Here is a 20494-nt window from a genome sequence, read left to right on the forward strand (position 1 = left end):
CAAATGATGTCAAAGACAAACTTTGCCTTCAGAAATAACAATGTCAAAAGGCATTCCCTCTAAGAACAGACTCAGAATGCAGAAATAGGTTGAAGGTTACAACACTGGTTGCTCAATTGTTTATTGCAATTAAGAAATGTTATCAGAGCTGTAAAAGCCAAGTAAACTGTCCAAACATATTTTAAACCAAATGGTAATCCATCCATCCGAAAACATAATTCAATTCCCAGCACTGGAAATTTCTGTTAACTAAATCCAAGAAAATCATGCAGTTCACAGCTTTCACAACAGGACCACCAATTCAATTTACAACTAATTTTATGCAATTTCTTTTTCCACGAAAATTGACACTACAGTGTGTATACCAGGCAAGATATGGGACAGAGGGGTACCCCCCCTTACCTGTCCAGTCCCTATACACACTGTAGACTATTGTTACCTAACACATCCCCCACAGAAGTCTGTAAAGAATTCCCGAGATTCCGATCAAACAATGACCAACACACAGCAGGGGAGTTCTCTCCGTCCCATATCTTGCTTTAAATGACAGTGTGTGTGGACAGCATAATCTTTCCTGCAATTTTTAGACAGCTTCAATAGGAATCTGGGTTCCATAACAAAGGTGTTTTGTTTTTTCTTAATTTTTCCAAACAATTTGACACACCTGCAAACACGAACAAATAAGAGTAATGTTCATGTACTACTGACACATTCAAGACCAATATTTGGCCTTCAATCAATCCAACTATACACAAAGTGGCCGTGCAGTTGGCCTTATCAGCATTGTCGTATCTATGGTAGTAGGAAGGGGCTCTATCATCAAAAATGGCAGAACTGTCGTAAGAGGCATCATAACGCTGGCAAGTTTCTCTCTTTGCGGAAGTCACAAATTTGTCAAACCATTTGCCCAGTCAGAAACGGGCGTCATCAGGCAACGATTTTTCTTGGCCTATCAGTTCAAACCAATGGCATGTTGTAACTGAGACTTTATGATCTGTGTGTAATGCAGAATGTGCAACAAGAATTATAAATCATTTAGCATTTATAAACAGCATACAATAAGAGAGAACATTAGGATACATCTATTAAGAATGCAAGCAAGAGAAAAAATTCATGTAAGCGGAGACTTGTTTCATAAACCAGGAACTTGCAGTGTTCCGATCTGCAACAATTTTGTGTGTTGTTCACAAAAGATTACTGCTCAACAAATTACTTGTAAGTTTAACGAACATTCTTTGAAATAGTTATGTCTGCATCTCATCAGAATCTCCAAGAAAAAAAGTTTTCTTCTATCGTGTTGCTGAAAATCCACTCAATCATGACAAGCAACACTTTCCAAAACAACAATATTCCTGCCATCACTATTAAGTATTATTTGTTAACCACTTGGTGCCGGGGTTTCCAGTACCAGATTCCTTGGGTTTGTACGCATACGTGTAGCTAGGCTGCCCGTAATCGGATAAAGGAGTTGGCCCTTCTAACAAAAGACCGTACTCTGAACAAATTACATGCTGTGAATTACCGTCATTTTTTGGCTGGCATTAGTGGAGGTAATCCATCATTGTTTTGAAACAGTATACCACTGGTTGCGGCATTCAGCACCCGCAGATTATCAGCGGGGACAAAAGTTCTTCAGCGATGAGCAATACAGTACCGCTGCACGCAAATCCAGCTGCATTTGAAAAGATGCTCCTGCCATTTGGCAACGTCAATTTCAGAAATTATGCAACACTGCACAATCTGGGCTCTCTTTACTGGGCAGCAGGCCTGGCTGCAATACTCGGGCTTCAATGGAGGTTACCTGTCAGATTACAGTAGCCACCAGACAGTCATTTGTGTGGGTGTAAACGTCTAGTAAATGAAGTTATGAATTCTTGAAGAATTTTGCAACCGGAAAATTTTGAAAATTGCCTTGCATATTCAAATTCCACCCTTCTGGTAGTGGTTAACCACAAGCATGCTGAACCCAAAGATAACCAACAGTGGGCTCTTTCAGTAAGATTTTGTTTGTGAGGAATAAACAAAAAGGCCTTTTGTTCTAGCTCTTGGATTCTGTTGGATTCAGCAGGGTGCCTGGAGAAACCCATGAGGGTTAGGGTTAAGACATTGGTGGAATAAGAGTAAAATGAATGAACGGGATCCTACATCTAAAATGTAAATAAGTGACAATTCATGAAAAAAACTATATAGGGAAACTGACTAGGTGCTCACATATAATTACAAAGATGAACAAAGAAATTGACTGGATTGGGATGTTAACCTGCGACCTCTGGAATACCATACCGGTGCTCTACCAACTGAGCTATCCAGCCCTAGGTTAAGAGGCTCTTCCTGAATAGCTCAGTAGGTAGACCACCAGTACGGTATTCCAGAGGTCACAGGCTCATACCCCACTCCAGTCAATTTCTTTGCTCATCTTTTTAATTAAGTAAAATTTCAGTTAAACTAATTTTTGCATACGTTAAACAGGAGAAGTAGTGTATTAAATGCCATTCATTAGTGACAGCTGTGACTAATCAGTGGCAGGAAAATGTGAACCGATTTTCACTGTCTAGATCCAGATATGGACAACCGATTTTCAATGTACCTCCAGCAAGAGGGGGTGGCAACACCCTTTCTATCTACACCTGTCATGATGTGTGGAAGCCTGTTTTTCAAAAAAGAGCATTTTTGTCAGAGGACTTTTAAAATAACTTGTCAACCTATTATCAACTCATCTATCAAAAAAAACATAGAAACATACAAAAACTCATCATAAGATCAACCGACAAATGCTCACATCTAAGAAGGAATATATTATATCAGAGTCAATATTTTTTGCCTAATATACAGCACATCCACCAAACTTTAAAGGCATTTTGAATTAATTTTTGCCTCTAGGAAGAGAACACTCCACAAAAATTATTTAATTTAGTACATTCTTCATCAATTGTGATGCAATATACTAATACACATAGGTTCCAGAAATATTTTGGCTTCAAACAAGAAACATTCTTCACGCCAATGGCATGTACAGTAGGTTCCATAAACCTCAAGTAATTTTCACAGGGGTTAGAAAACGCAACTTTGAGAAGTTAGAGATCCTTGCAAGGAGTACGTTTTTAATGAGTTGGAGAGTTCAGTGACCCTGAAAACAGCACTGGTTGAGCCAGGTATCAAATGTCTTGAACAGGGACCTAAGTTGGCCCTAATCAGGCCCTCATCACAAATTCTATCCATTATCATCCTGGGAAGAAATAACCTGTTCATTTTACTCTCATGGAAAGATAACACAAGCAAAACAAACTGCGTGTGTGTAAGTGATCATATTATGTGAGCATATATCCAGCATTTAGATTCACATTTGATTATCTACAAGTGCATTATGCTTATTATCATGATTGTTATATGGCTTGGTACATATAAACTACAAGCTCAGCAGTAGAGGGCTCACTTCACACCTCATACCACCCTTTGCCATGTTTGCAGTACAGTGCAAGCCGTACACATTCTTCCTAATACTTCAAAACGACAGTTGTGGCAAAAAACATACAAACTCTCTGCTAATAACACCCTATCACCAGAATTAAATTTACTGTTAAATTTCCAATGTGCACACTGACTTGACTTGTCCTAGATCCAATATGAAATGAATGCCAAATGTTTAACCCCTTTTCTATTCAGCTACATACTTTAAAAAACTGCATCAATGACTATCAACAAAATTCACATTTTTGAAGCATGAGATAAAAACACCTTCTGCCGTCAAACTGCTGGAGAAACACAGTTTCAAATATTCAATACAAATAATGATAAAGGGCCTTGAAACCTATTCTGTCTCTGTTCAGATATTTCCATATCTTAAATATTATTTTCCATGGAATAGCCAAAAGCCTACGATCATTTCTGTCATTTCAATGTACCCTGTAATTAAGCACAGATCTTAAATTGGACTTGTATCATGCGGCAATGCTGTCTCATGGAGTACACACATCACTTTTTTATGCGGTACTGCATCTGAATGTGACTTACTGTCCAATTCCTGCTAGTCGAGGTTTGACAAAAATCACCAGGACACTCGTGTTTATCAGTAACTGTTCTCTGCAATAGTGAAGCAGTGGTGCATACCTGCTGGTAACCTGTTTTTGTTTTCATCCATTACGGATCAGTCTTGTTAAAGGGTAACTTGTTCCATTTTCACTAACTACACAAAGCTCAGATCATGTTTTGTCAATCCTAACCAACGGGAACCCCTTTTTCAGAACGAGCTCTGTGGCTTCTGAATGACTCAACAGGACTGAGGAGTCAAGAATATAAGCTTCAGTATTTCTTGGGGGATCTGTGGAAGTGTGAAATGTTTGGGTAATCCAGGAATTCTGAAAAGAATAATTTTGTTCTCAACTGAGAACAGTGATGGGCCTAATAATATACATATACCTATATGACATTGGCTCCTTGCCCAATCAGACTTCTTTTTTCATTATAAATGGACAATTTATGACACCTTGGGATAAACATTTTTCCCCTTAGAGCCAGGCTGTATCTAATGTTGACAAGAAAACAATAAATTACTGCTTTAGAGTACATGCCAAGCCACATTTACCAGATGCTGTCCTGCTGAGCTGATGGGTTGGGAACTTGGGATGTCACTGCCCGAGGGTTGCCATGACTACAGGAAGGCATCCGGATTGGCTCGTGGATCTTTCTGGTTTCGGTAGCGGAATGTAATGAAAATACCAACCATCTGCCAAGATGAAGCAGGAAAATGGAGAAAAAGTCCATTTCAGCTTCATCCAAGTGGTGTGATGACCTACACTAAGTTAATGCCATCAACAAATTCACTGCACATTTTGATTTTACGCTAAGTCATGTAAGTCATGAAGTAATCTTGGGGAATCTGTACCAACATTATCTACTCCCTACCCCCCACCACCTGGAGTATATGACGAGCTGTCCCCTTCCCCTCCCCCGAAACAACTGGCAAAGAGAAGGTGCATGGTCACTGACACAAGGAAATGCCAATTGGCAGCTAAGCCATTGGACCAATTGTCTTACATTTCTGCCACTTGCTCTTTTACTCGGGGGAATAAGGAAATGATTTGCCTCACCTTGACAACAGAGTGAGTGGATCTTATGAGAAATGCAACTGAATAGAAAGATCCAAAAGGAAAGAAGCAAATCCAATCAATAAGCCTTTTGCGAGTTAAATTCTAAGAAAATCTTTCTTTCAATTCAAGTGAACATAAGAATTTGAATTCTCCGTAATCAAGACACTGTTGCTATACCTTGTGATTCAGGGCAAGCTTTGGCTAAGTTACATAAGAGACGTCTTGCAACAATACGCTGTTGTCAATGGATAAGAAGGGCACAAAGGAACCAGTCCATTCAAGAGATGGCGGTCGCTATGCAAAAGCTTGCCCCGAATCACAAGGTATAGCAACAGTGTCTTTAGTCTGGGGAACTGAAATGATGTTTACATGCAACTAGATAACTCAGTGTACCAGATTTCATTCATATGCAACCCACAACGTTTTAGGATCAGATTAACAAATACAAACATGTACAGCAAAACAGGTAACAACAGCAAAAGTGAGTGTACTTCAACTTATGCTGTAAATTTTCGTAGTTGAGAAAAAAGGGATGGATGAGGAGTGTACAGACAGATAATGGATGAGGAAAATGATAGTATAACAAGATGATAATGACGGCAGATGGTGATAGATGGAGGTGACAGTATTCTCAAGGGAATGAAATACATGCACTTAATAAGGAGACTAAAAGAGGGAATGGACATTGGGAAAATAAATATCACGCCCACGATCATGCTTGAATCTGTCCTCCAAATCCTTGCTATGAGTGGGGGGGGGGTTAAGTTAAACATTGCAAACGGGATAGTTTTCTGGCAGAAAAATCAGCATTTAAAAAAAAATGAATTTTCATGTAAATCAAAATTAAACTGATTAGATAACTGTTGACATAGAAAAAGAGTGTAGAGAATGAGTTCTGAAATATAAGATTATACTTAAAAGATTGTGAAGCAAACACGTCAAACAACTGGGCAATGTAAACCCGAGCTCTTGACAACTTGCTTAAAGGGACAGGGGCTTTTCTTCAAGGAGGAGTTCAATGACCCATCAAGTCAGCAAGAGGGGTGATGTAGAGAAGTTTCTAGTGAAATCATGTTGAGTATTGAAATGTTTTTAAATGAGGCACCACTAGATTAGAATGCAAGTATCAGTTGAAACTGTTCACATTTTTAAAGACCTAAGTAGATTTGATCTATTGATGCAATACTTTTTGCTCATTTTAATCAACCAAAAAAGATCAAGAGGAAAATGAGCGAGAACATTTAAACCTCTCTGTTGCTCTTGTCAATAGAGGGCAGCATTCATTTCTGATCATTCTGAAGTCCTTCACAACCACTTTTGGCAAGTGATACTTGACATTATATTCATCAACATGGAATTGGTGTTTCATTAAAACAACCACTGTTCATGTTCTATTCCAAGTACATTAAACCCAGTCTTTTTCAATATCACAAATATGCTTTGGTAAATGACCTTTGACTTTTAAGGCTAAGTCTGACTGCAAAAAGTAACCCAATCCATCACGGACTGTTGACCAACTGAACCATGACTGAGCTGAAGTGTTCCTGTTCTTGAAGTCCCAGATGCAGTCAATGGACATTTGTAGAATCAGAATGAAGTGGACAGCCACTGCAGGACATGTCACTTTGATGATGGTGAATATTCTTTTTAAAACTCTTTGATGAAGAAGTAAAATACAATATTTGCATGCCGCTCAACAGGCTGATGGTCAAGTCTTTGGAAAGAACTCCAATTAAAAATAATATCACTTTAAGCAAAATATCTACATCCAATTCGGGAAAGTTAGATTCAATAATATTCTTGATGACATGCAAATGCAAACTCAAACTAATTACAAAAAGTTCCCACAAAGTGACATCCAATTTCACAGAAACATGCAAAATAACCATACTCAATGCAAGTGCTGGGCTCAGAAAGTCAGGACAATCTGTAATTTGGTTCTCACCTCTCACTTTGAATGAGAGTTCTTTGCAATTAAGTTGACCTCATCTTGACTTCCTCAATTTACCATTGCAGCTGACTCAAACAAAATGGTAACATTTTTTGGGCTTGAACAAATTGAGATATCTCCATGTACGCCCCAAGAATGTAAGTTTGGCTGGGCAGTACACAGTCAAATTAGGTGACGCCTTTTGACAGAGGCAGTTGCCTAATATAACTGAGCTGTTTAACAAAGTCTGCACTAACACTGGCTTGGAAGAGTGAAGAGACAAAACGTGAATGACAAACTGTGAAGAATAGGAAACTGAGAACAATATGAAACACTCACATGAGCTTGAATTCAAATGAAGCAAAACAAATACAGAAATAACCAAAACAAATGATCTACCAAAATCCAACATTGCATTATTTGTCTTCTGGATTCCGACAGTTTGAGAACTGCATGTGCCAGACAATTCTACTTTAGTACGGGCTTGATATCTAATATGGACAAGGAATATGCCCATTGATTTAATGCAGAGTTGGATTTGGGTTGAATCAGGACAGAATCCAACCAATAATGAACAAGGGGTTAGGATGGACAGAGTAAAAAAAGACCTCTAATTTGGCTTGTTACAGCCAGAGTTTCGAGTACTACCTAAACGGTTGTGATGGGGTTTACAAGAACGCGCTAGGATTTGCTCTTGGGTCTTTCTGGTTCCGATATCGCACAGCTAACCACACCCCGATCAGCTGCAGGTGGAAGGCGTGGCACGTATAGTGGGATGAAAAGAGAAGAGAAGACAGAAAGAAATAAAATGAACGAAAGCAGGATACTTGATATTCAGGTGTAAATGGTATAAAAGCAAAGCTGGAGGATAAATGTTTGGTTCAGTATAAACAGATCAGGGTTCTGAAGTAACTTTTGAAAGGAGCAGGGACTAACATTATTACTCAAGGAAATTGTAATCTTTATTTCAGAAAAGGACATGCAATTTTTTTTTCCTTTCCGGGAGAGTAGCATCTACGAAGATCTACGCCTCCGTGCAGGTGTAATGTTCCACGTGATGAAGTTAATGGCCCAGTAGTCCATACAGGAACAGAACATTTCCTTTGACAAGAATAGTGAAAGCTGAGGTTGTGTTAGTGAACCTTCTAAAGGAGTGAAAAACCACCAATAATGTCAACCTGCATCGATAGATGCCACCACCAAATGTTAATTCACTGAAATGGTTTTAATATTTTATTGCGACAATGTGGTGGCCAAAAACAAATTCAGTCATTTGAGTCTGGGAATAAAACAGCAGAAATAATGGCTGTTTACTGCTAAGGTGAAGATCTACGGGGTCAACACCTATCAGCAGATTCATTGTTGGGCTGACTGCAGTAGCTTTCAAATCCAATCTAGAGAAGCACATGCGACATTAGCACCAGCACAGTCACGTCATGTCCAAATCAACTGGCTACAGCTGCATGTATCACACATGTCTATGGCACACAGTCACAGCCAGTATCCATTGACTTCCATTGCTTTCTGCCACAACTACAACTTTGGGAGGAAACCTTTACACTGCCAGGCTTCTTGAAACAGTTGAATGGGGAGATTTTACTTAGAATGAGATGGCACTCATAAGTGAATGGTGGTGCATGAACTGTACGTTCTAAACTCTTCCAAACCAGTGAAACTTACACATGCACTTTGGGAGGAAACCTTAACACTGTCCTTTGTAACATTCTAGTTCTGCTTACAATGCACTGTAATGACCCCTTTTACTTCAGGTACGTTTCATTCAAGGTAAGAGCGCCCTCTTACAGTCATGCATAGAGGATAATCTCTCTAATGTGCAGGGACGTGCAAACATAAAAATAAGAGGAGTGAGGTGAAAGCGAATGAGGAACGACTTCAACATGGAAAGCTTTTATCACTGAATATTCAAGGTTTTCTGTGTATTGGTGGAGAAACGTTTGAAAAGACTGATATGAGACAGAAGGGAATAGAGGTGATGGCTGGTGACAAATCTCCATCTAGTACAATGTGAGTAGCTATGGCAACGCCTTTAGGCCAAGTTCAAATGAAGTACATGTAAGAAAACAATGACAAATTTGGCATCCTAATTTCTGATTGGTGTAGAGCTGGATAACTCTTTTCCACTGAGATACAGTTAGTTAAGAGACACCTTCTCAGTATGAGAAGTGCTGAGCTAAGTTTTCTTTGTCTTGTTGACACCTGATTTCAAATTTCTCATTTCCCTTTCTGGTTTTAAAAAAATGACAACAGTAACAAAAATTCATTCAAACTCTGGCACTTTTTCACCATCACAAGAAGTCAAAAATGGATTAAGAGGTTTCAACCAACCTAAAACATACAGACATCTTGACACTGATATGATGGTTTATGATGTTGTTTGGATAAAGAATAACGATCCTCCGATCACACATCAAGGCTCTTAATAACCTAACCATCATGCCAACATGACAATCAAAGGATAGCAACCTGACCTACCTCTGTAAAACTAAAGAAGAGACCAACTCCGCCCGAGTAGTGAAGACCTTGGTAAAACACATCATCCAACTTGTCTTTACAAGGCTTACAATCGGAGCAGTTTTCACCAGTTTTACAGCATTGTACCTGCAAAGACAAATAGACAACAGAACCATAAAGGCAACATTTCTATTCACAAATATTATCTAATCCCCTGGGTTTTTAAACCGTTCTAGATACATTATTGAGCAGTGTTGTATTCGAGTCCATCACAAGTCAGTCACAAGTCCTTTCACAAGGCCAGTCACAAATAATAGGGTGAACAATGACAAAAGAATGCTTTTGTCACAGCTCATTTAAATATTTTGTGAATTGGCTTAAGACTGAATGACTTGTTAAGTGATGGACTTACAGGGACTTGTGATGGACTAACAGGGACTTGTGATGAACTTACAGGGATTTGTGATGGACTTACAGGGACTTATGATGGACTTGAATATAACATTGGTATTGAGCCTACAGAAGTTCAACAGATAACTGCTACAAGGGGGTCACTTTAATAACTGGCTTGTGACTGGACAGAGTCTGTTCAACTGTAACAGCTCAGCAGTGTTGAAGTTTGAGTCATTTGGTATGGATAGGTCTCTGCAGTGTACGGGTGACTTGCAAAGTAGCAGTGTCAAACCTGACAAAATCAAGCACAGTCCAACACATGGTACCACTTGCCAGTCACTCCCTGGAGCAACCGCTGTGTGTCTACACTCAAACCAAATCCAACACCATCACCCTAGGCATTTCGTCCTCAATCCAACAAAGTTGACTAACAACTTCACAATGTATGTCACGGAATCAGCCCAACCTTGATAAAACCTACAGTTGGAGTGACTTGGGGTAGCTAGGAGTAATGTGCTAGTTTATTGGAGTATTCAACTCAATAGGTGAACTGAATTAATTGCCAAAGACAGCAGAAAACTGTTTTACACTCACAAATGACAGCTGACTGTTTTCCGTGCAATGGTCAACATGCCAACAAGCTTTGGAATTGTTTGACAGTTTTCCTGGGATTATTAACAGTTTTAACTTCTGAAACAAACTATACAGGGCAACTTACTAGATGCTTATATATGATTATAACGATGAACAAAGGAATTGACTGGAGCAGGCTTTGAACCTGTGACCTTCGGAATACTGGACCATTGCTCTACCAACTGAGCTATCAGTTATGATATGTAAGCACCTAGTCAGTTTCCCTATATAGTTTGTTTCATGATGTGTGTTCAAAAAGCCACATCCCCCAAGCAATCCCTGTTCACCACTTCCCAGGTTGCAGCATGTATAATTGGAATGTGATCCTTAGCTATAATGTTCAGGTTACTTGGCTTCTGATTAGTGCCCCTGAACAAAGATAATTGACAAATGGGGAAAGCCACCAACATAGGGCAGGATAGCTCAGTTGGTAGAGCACCAGTATGGTGTTCCAGAGGTCACAGGTTCAAATCCTGCTCCAGTCCATTTCTTTGTTCATCTTTATAGTTTTAATTTCTATTAAAGTTCCAATTTTTTAAATGGGCTTTTTCAGATTTGGGGTGGAATGTGGGGCTTAGGGTAGGTAGCCGCTTGATGCAGATAAAAGTGCCTTAAGATAGTGACACTGGAGTTGTAAAATGGCCTCTTTGTGCCAATCTCCAGCGGCACTCAGCTGAGAAGGAACTTCAAATTATTCCAAAATCAAAACGGGTGGTATACCTCGTGGCAGGAAGGGTGCGTGGTGTCATTTGCATCAAACCCACAGCAATCCAGGCCTTTCTGAATGTCCGACTTTGTACCGTTGCTAGAATTTTTCCAGCTAGCTTTCACCAGCTTTCCTCGCTGTTCTTTGCCAAGTGCCAAGCAAGCAATGGAGACTGAAAACTGAATCAGGAACACTAGGAACAAGATCACCATGTACTGTGCAACAGGTAGTAACAACTCAGGAAAACAATGTTTTGATATGATGCAAATGAAAATAGGATCAATTAGTAAAAATGAAACAAAATGCAAGGACAAATACAAAACTTTCAAGAAACTGAAATTTGGAAATAAATCTGCACAGATGGGCTCATGCCAATGAGAACTTTACATACAATTTTCAACAAATGTACAAATATCAGAAAACAAAAGCTAAGTGTCTTGTTACAATGTGGTACATTTTTCTGTTGAACTATTAACCTGATCAGCGAGATCTGGGCGGGGGAGGGGTTTGTGCACACTTTTTAATGACAGTCACATTCACTAGACATTCAAGGTCACTGGTGGAATGGCCTAAGAAATTCACAATACTACTTAGTCAGTTATACAAGATTAGTCAGTCAGTCAGTCGGTCGGTCAGTCGGTTTGACTCAAAGCATGGCTTGAGATGATCACATTCCACAGTTGTAAAGATGACACCTTCCATTAACCCTTACAATACTGAATGGAATGCGAAATGAGAGGACAAAACTGTTGTGTTTGATTAATTTCTAGACCCGAGCAACAAAACCCTTTTGTTCTAGTTCTTGAACCAAATTCAGGACAAGCTTGTTGTTTTGCTCCATGAAGTATTTTGAAGAAGGCGAAGGGATGTTGGGCATGACTTTTAAAACTGAGATTTCTGATCTCCAAAGATTTCTTAAAATGTATTCACATGGAAAGAGCTAAGTTGCCAAGGATACAAAGAAGAGACACACTTGATGATGTTTAAGCGCTCCCACCAGACCAATAATGGCTACTGCAAATAGGAAGATTCCGCAGGCAATGATCCCGCCCACGATGTACATGCTAGAGACGTAGGCAGCGCTCTTAGCAACTGGTGGAACAATGATCAGGATCAAAGCTACAATCTGATAGAAAGATAAGGAAAGAAAACAAACAAAAAGTGATTCATAGCATGTCATAGACTGGCTCTCCCTGAGAATTTATCATCCTGACTTCTAGCTCAGAGAAGGTTTACATACAGTTAACAACGCTGAACTCCTGAAACATTTTTCTGGAAATGTAAATGCAATGAAATCTTCCCCGCACTATCTTATACATGTGCTTCAGGTTTCTATGGGAATCAAATTTTCTCTGTGGTAAAACTGACAAGGATATACATATCTGCTAAAATTCTTAATAATTCTCAAATACATTTCAGCATTTTTTAAAGAATTTGGGAGGGTCTGGTTTTTTGTTTCTTCCACAGTAACACTGACCAAGCTAGGATAGTCAATATTCCTAGCTGAGAAAACATGTAAATCTCCGTTTCTGGTTTATGCATATGCATGTACAAGAGTAAGGCAGTATGGAATTTGACTATTCTGCCAAGACATAAATTATGCGAGATTAAAGACCTCTGTGTAAATTATTTCAAAAGAAAGGTGTGGATTTCTTTTGAACTCACAAAAAATGCAAAACCAAAATTACATTTATTCTTATCATTTTACTAACGTACAGTACAAAAAAGAATAAGTGTTTAAAAGTTAAACAACCATAAAAAAGGAGTTTTTCAAAAGCTCTACTAGGTAAAAAATTAATGTACGGGCAAATTCAAGACCATGCATGTGCCTGTCACAATGTTATTTCTGTTTATTATATAAACCACAATCTATCAAAGTAAGAGCAATTTTAACTATCCAATTATCCAGCTTCAGGATTTGGATCAATAATGTACTTAGTACTCACACAAATGGTGCTAGATATTGCTACATGTACATGTAGGTAGTATTGTCAGAGAGGTCTTGAGTTATGGCATGACGTTGTGGTGAGACTGCTCATCTTGTCAATGGTCAATGATCAACCAACATATGGGTGTTGCATAGCAGGGAAGCGATAGTTTGGTGTGCAGCGCCGTACAAGTGTTTCATATGAACACTCACAATGTGCACTGACATGAACGATATGAGTAGAAGTCTTGCCAAGCACAGCGTCCAAATTATTTACATCTCCTTGATCATTTCCATCTGGAGTAATCCCAGTTATCTGGACAATTTCACAGTGATATCAAATGTAATCACAATCCTGATACCCTGGAGTTTGACTGTGCTGTGTCTGTCTGTTACGTGTACCTGGATAACGTATTGCTAATATTATAGATCACTCAGAATGAGCTTCAAAGTCAATACTTTAGGCTTGCATCTACTGTACGGTATAAAAGAAAATCGTCACATCATACATGTATGCGTTCTCCTCAAATTTAAAACCCTAACCCCCCAGAGTGTATGTAAAATTGTATTGAAATTGGAGGATTTGGGACTCTTAGGGTTAATTCATACAGCAGAGTAATGCCTCATTCTTTGAATTGGTAAAAATAAGCCAAAATCTAAACAGGTCCCGGTAGCACACATGTATGCATGGAGTAGGGCACATGTGCATTTAGGTGTACATGTAACACAGAATGGACTAACCATACAGTCAACTACTGTGGAATGGGGGAATTGGATTTGGGCTTATTTGAAACCCTCCTATGCAAAGATACCTTAATGACACAGTTGTCATATCCGTCAAAATCAGTCAAATTCCCCATATGTGTCTGTGTACTGGGGGAAATCAAGGGGAAGGCATTTTTGACTGTTTTTGACGGTTACAGCAGAAGGAAGGTTTTAAGGTGCAGTGCTCAGGGTGACTTACACATAACCATATGAGTCATTTCTAAATTTGTTACTGCATTAGAGATCTCAAAGTGCAAAGTTCAGCTTCACCGATCACTAATCGCGCAATCATCAGTAAAAAAAAAGAAAATACCCGGAGAGTTTGTCCTCTGACATTTTCAAATCTTTGCTAAAAATTCATCAATTTTTCATTACAGCTCTTGACAAAGATTGAAACTGTACGCAAACCATCCAAGCACATCATTTCAAGACATGTACATGTAGCAATCATTAATCAATCTAACATTAGAATAATAACCACGTCTTCTAAACAACAAGATGGCCACTGGCTCCAAGCAATAGAAATGCCTGATAGATTAGCTTACAGGAGGCTGGATAAACCGCCAAGCATTCGCCATGTAAATCATCTAGTGCTCCCAGGCTAAATTGACATCGCCTCACTGCCCTGGATTTCCAAACACTCAAGAATCCACGTTTCAAAAATCTAATAAAGTAAAATTCCTTGGAGCAATTTTTGAGGAGAATTGTTTTCCGTTAACCTACCTGTACACATGTGAAGAATTGATTCGCAATAGCAACAAACATCTATATTAAGTAAGTACAATTCTGGTTTAGAATTTAAAGAAAGTCGACAATCAAAATGTTCATTCTGATCGATGCAGCCCGTATTTTACACGACAAATCTATGGTACATATATTTTTTGTATTGTAAATACTGTATAGAAGTACATGTATAATATACACGTATGTTGATATACGCCTTACAGGGTACCAGTTCATGACCTTCTCACTTGATTTGTGTACATTTCAATGTGTGCATAGAACAGATGGTGGAGAACTGAGATGACATGACATGTACAAACTTGTGACAGAACATTGAACATTTCTGAAGGATTCTCTTCACCAGTAGATTTTACATCAACTTCATATTTTTGCTGGAAATGAGGCTTGACCTTCCCAAATCTGCAAGCACATGATCAATCATAATAAACCCACTGTGCATTTGTGTCCATACACACAGCACATGCAGCAGGCAGTCTGTTAACCATGCTCAATGCTGTACTGTTGCTATTACAGAAATAACGAGTGTCATACTTCAAATGTGTTTCATATCATGCGAGTCAGTGTACCGGTACAGCCAATCTTATAGCTCCCACCCGGAGTATCTCCAAAGACCTACAATGTATGCTTTCATTTACAAGTACTGAATGTCCAACTCATGAGGAATACCAAAATATGTCACACACATCTACATCTACATCTACATCTACATGTAGGTATGCTAAAACACTGAAAAAATGAAATACAATCAGAGTAACCCTTTATTTGCATGAAAAGGTTTTCACCCAAAAAAAATGTCAAAAAGGAAGAATTTTAGTAAACATTCTACCTTCCCCTTCCCACAGGACATCAAAGAGTCTACCATCAATTATGAAGTAGATACATGTACATGTACGGAGTAAATACCAGCAAAATGTCTGTCTTAGTGATCAATTAGCTAATGGATTTCTAAATTACATAGATAAAAATACCTCAGGATGTAGGCAGTGCTAATGTAGCACATAGGCTTGCATGTAACTGAAACAATTGTATAACAAGGCAAGTACATGTAAGCACAGTACAATTAGCTTCAATTAGCTTCCTGTCTTGACTAGAGACAGTTGAGCAAGCTATTTTGTTGATATTTTATCCTTTTTTCATTGGATGTTTTTGTGCTGTTTCACAAAACAGCATGAACCAGAGAGTTTATGTGTACTTGTACATGTGTGCAATACACTACATGTATATTAGTCATGAAATGATCTCGATCAATTATCATAATTACCAGTATTGCAAAATCCCACAATCCATATGTTCCCTACATACAATGGTTCAACCACGTGTCAATGACAATACAACCTCAGATGAGCAGTAAATTGTATGCAAGTGCTAAAGGTCACCAGTGATGGTATAAATTACATGTACATGGTGTATGGTGCATTACCAATGAACTGTGTACTATGATGTCATCCGCTGATTGGAATTAGACTTGTCACAGTCCTTTGAACAATGCTATCCAACAAACCATGGCAATAAAATACATGTTACTCAATGGAAAATGTTTCACAAATGGAAAAGAAATATTCTTTGTATCCGGGGTTGTATGAAAGCAGTAATGGTTATCAGGATTTCTTTGCTTAGCAGCTAAATTTGGTGGATCTTGAATTTAAAAAACATTTATGCTGAAAAGTGATTTGGACAAGTTTATCAGCAATCAAAGGTCTTCGTGGGCTACTGCATGACATAAAAGTACATCTGAATATGTTGCAAATCATAAATTATGGTACACACTGAGGGTGACAAACTTCATTTGAGAATGAGTTAACTCTAATGTTGAATCAACCATCCGGCATGCATGCAATGTGCAAGAACAGACTTACACATTGTACCTGAAGAATCAAATTTTTTTCCAGGAAATGGTGAGATCATAAAGAAAAAAAGCATTGATTTTGAAATCCAAAACCAGTTTCATAGTCCAGGAAGGAAAGCCTTGTCAGTTAATACAAGATATAAAACATGAGCAGTGCATGGACCATAAATGTGCACATATAAAAACAGTTCTGTACTATGTATGTGCAGGCCTACCAGTAACTCAACACATGTGCAATGTCATGGGCTTATACATGCACATGTAGTTTTATTACACAGAACAAAGGGCATGCACACTATACAGGGTGACCCAAAAATATGTAATCCAAAAATAATATTTATTTTCTCCCAAACTGATTGTCAGAAATCGTTGTTTTCCATTTCAAATCAAAGCTTGGCGATATCTTGTCAACACTGAAGACTTCATGTACATGTAAATTTGATATGTTGCAGAGATGTTACGTAACTCAACTCATTTTGGATGTTTAGACAGTTTTACCTCGCAAGTACAAGGAGTCATTGAATACAAATCCTGAACACTCACACAACTGTTTGGACTCCTGATTTCTTTTCAACTTCTTTCTAGCTCTAAACTTGATGTTTACCTATTTAATAACTACCTGTAGCAACTGAAGAAGCCGAAGTAACATTAATACTATTAATCCCGATCATAAACTTTTCTGATAACCTTTTTCTTCAATGAAAGGGTTGACCGGGGTTTACAGTGTTATCAAAAACAGAATTACGCACTAATTTGTGGTGACTGACAAACTTAACAGCCTGAAAAACTGCATTAACGGTTCATGTATGTACTTTGTTTCATGGATTTCAGTTTGTTACTGTTAGTGAATGTATATCGTACTGTACCTGGTAACTTCCATATAATATTATGTTCATATGCAGACAGCATGGGCTACTGTTTGAATAAAGAGAACACGGCATTGTGCAAAGGTTGGTCTAACAGGAAAATAGGCAATTTGCATATGTATGAATCATAGCTTTAATGACAAAGAATCATCCAAGAAAGACACATATCTGAAAAAAAAATGAATGTCAATATAACTCTTTTCTTATAAGGTTTATTCTATAAATTTGGGGTCCAATGTATTTTTTCATCCATTATGCCTGACATATACATGTATGCTTTGATAAAGGATATACCATTATCAAGTGATTTCAAGTTACGTTTATACTTTTGTTTGGCAGGTACTTTGCAGTACTTATTAAATCTTGGCGTTACAAAATGAGTTTTAACATTAAAAAATCATATGCCAGATGTAAAAGGGACAGGAAAAAACTGAACCCTAAACTTACAGAATGACCTACAATCTTGTGATGTGATTCCTACATTGTATTTTGAAAGAGCAGACCATACATTCCCAGTTGAATTAATTTGAGGGAGTAAATGAAAGCCACACTGGTAATGTGTCCACGGTGAGTCAAACTCCGGTGATCATACACAGGCTACTGGCCAAGTCAATTTCTACTGCTGGGCACAAATGTGTTGCTTTGAAAGCCGGCTCCTACTCTCAATCGACCAGTGGTGCAGAATCTGAAGACTAATTGAATTCAGGAAGTCCTGTTTATTTGATTGGGGGAGGGGAGCTTACTGTGAGGGCTTAATCCTATTCCGACCTGACCTTTAACCAGTCATAGGAAAAAGTGAAGAGTTCCACATTTGGAACCAGGGAGGCTAAGTGTTCACTCACAAATACTCCTTCTCATATTGATTGTAATCTTAACACACTCAATGATGATGTCCAATCAGTCATAGGAAAAGAAAGCATGTCTTTTGTGGGGATGACTGAGGAAAAGAAGCTTGTGAAAGCAAGGACTGACATTTTGAAATGAACAGAAAATGTTTCAACAAAAGAATGAACAATATTTCAAATTGAATACTGAACTCTTTAATATGAAAAGTATGCTTTACTGTACTGGGAACAAGAAAAATGTTTACCGTACTCAACTATCTTGAGACGCTAAACCCCTCATGTACGTGTATTGAGTGTGATCGCTCGATCTTTGCGAGATCAGTTGATCAATGGAGGTAGGAAAAGATACTTCACAATTTGTTCATAATTCCACCATCAGCCAATCACCTTCAAATTTTTTTGTATTTTTAAATTTACAGTTGTGAAAGACTCTTTCAAAAAAAGGGAAATAAAATTGGAGAATTTATGCAGAGTCAAACAATTGCGTAGAGAGATCTAGCAATACTGCACCCAATATATGCATAGTTACCGTGACTGGGTTCCACTACCTCATTCCTTAAAAAATTACAAAACCTTGCAGGGAATTTTGAAGGATTTTGCAGAGTGAGGGTTGAGTTCACTTAACAAATGTGTCACGAAGTTGACATTGTATTAGAACCAAATTTTATCATGTCTTTGAGACAACACAAAGACAAACTTTAACCTCAGCCTAAATTGTACCCAAGTACCCCGTACTTTGTACATGTACAGATACATTTAGAACTAGATTTGCACAGCAGTAATGTATGTATATGTAATACACTCCAACAATTATTTGACGTGTACACCTGAATGCCTAGCAATGCATGTGTATCATGAAAGAAACAGAAGTGCTCCAAGAACAAGTTGTGCATTCTGATGTTTGGCGTTTAACTAATTTTATTATTGGCTGAAGAACATGTCAAGACAACAGAGCAACGATCAATTGCTCAAACATCAGTGAACAGGAAAAACTAATCATCATTGAATAAACAACCAAATTTTGGCACAACATCAAAATGCGGCCACTTTAGTTTTTCTTTCATGCTCACCATGAATTTTCCTGGGAAAGAGTTCCATTTACGGATGCCGCTTGACACCCTATGAACAAACCCTATGAGTATGAGACTGGTATGAACAATTTCAAGTGTTTTCTATGTAAACGACTTCACAGGCCTATTTTCCCTCCTGTTTTTGCTGTCTGATGGCTAATACTTGCAGGTAGAGGTCACTGTAGGAAGTAATTACTGGCGTCTATATATGGAACTCTTCCCTCCGGTGTTATGTGGATATGAACATGATAAATGAATGTGCCCGTCTGGTTATGATAACCAGATAACGAAGAGTCCATGTTATGACATGCAATTTTGAATGTGCCACCATGATGTAGCCACAGCCACGGGTAGGAATCGAGATATAAATACAATCACACGTAAGCCCAACCACTGTGGTTGTAATGTATTGTGTAAGTCCAATGTAATATCAGACTTGCGTTGCAGCCGTTCATAGGTATTACAAATATATTAACAGTAAAAACACCAGCAACTTGTGTGTACTGCGATAGTAGAGCGGCTTCAAACTTTCAGCATTCGTGGTTTGTGATCTGTGGGTTGTGGGGTTCGAATCCTGTATCACTTTTTTTGTGTGGAAACTGTGGACAGGAGAATTTTTTTCAGGAAAAGAAAGCCTGAATATTACATGTATATACCGATAATAGGAGCCTTATGGTTGAGAAGCATCACACGTGAAGTTTTTATGGTTGGTTGAGCCCACAAATGTGTGCATGGTGGTGAACGGTGGTTTGGCTGGCTTCATACGTGTGATTGCATAAACATGTACAGTACATGTAGTTCCTTGCTCCGGGAACGACGAAAATAAATTGGAGATCGGGCTAGCTACTTACGATATAAAGACTGTTCAGCGCTATTAGCGCATTTCTGCTGCATGTAAATCCCCCACACATCTTGACCACTCTTTGAAGTTGCCCAACTGCTGCAAATGAAAGTTTTCCTGCGATTCTTCGCCGAGGAAATAGGTCTAGACTAGAGATCTTTCCTCATCAGTGACCGTCCACCATCATGATCATCTCCACGTTGATGAAATTCAATGACCAGACCTGGCCGCAAGGTGGCTCACTTCACGGTTCCCCATTCGTGCGGCATTGTAAACAATGTTTTCTAATACTAAATTACATCCACGATCTTTAATGTTAAAATTTCATACTATCCTTTGCTGTCGGCATTTGTATCATAGGTCTTCACA

The 20494-nt window shown here is 38.5% G+C and overlaps 1 protein-coding gene across 2 annotated transcripts; it reads right to left on the reverse strand.

Moving 5' to 3' along the window:
* Positions 1–85: 85 nt before the first annotated feature.
* LOC110974503 (tetraspanin-13-like) lies at positions 86–20343 on the reverse strand. Of its 2 annotated transcripts, XM_022226195.2 has the most exons (6): positions 20136–20343; positions 12180–12347; positions 11236–11436; positions 9511–9636; positions 7666–7760; positions 86–4723 (listed from the first exon to the last, which is right to left on the reverse strand). In XM_022226195.2, exons 1-5 carry the CDS (start codon positions 20193–20195, stop codon positions 7686–7688), a joined length of 630 nt encoding a protein of 209 aa, XP_022081887.1. In that variant the 5' UTR covers positions 20196–20343; the 3' UTR covers positions 86–4723; positions 7666–7685. The 2 variants fall into 2 exon arrangements, with proteins under 2 accessions (XP_022081887.1, XP_022081896.1); XM_022226204.2 differs by lacking the exon at positions 7666–7760.
* Positions 20344–20494: the final 151 nt, after the last annotated feature.

This window comes from Acanthaster planci, linkage group LG08, assembly GCF_054643075.1.
Source record: "Acanthaster planci isolate LZ-2023a linkage group LG08, COTS_SCS, whole genome shotgun sequence".
Taxonomy (NCBI): Eukaryota; Metazoa; Echinodermata; class Asteroidea; order Valvatida; family Acanthasteridae; genus Acanthaster; species Acanthaster planci.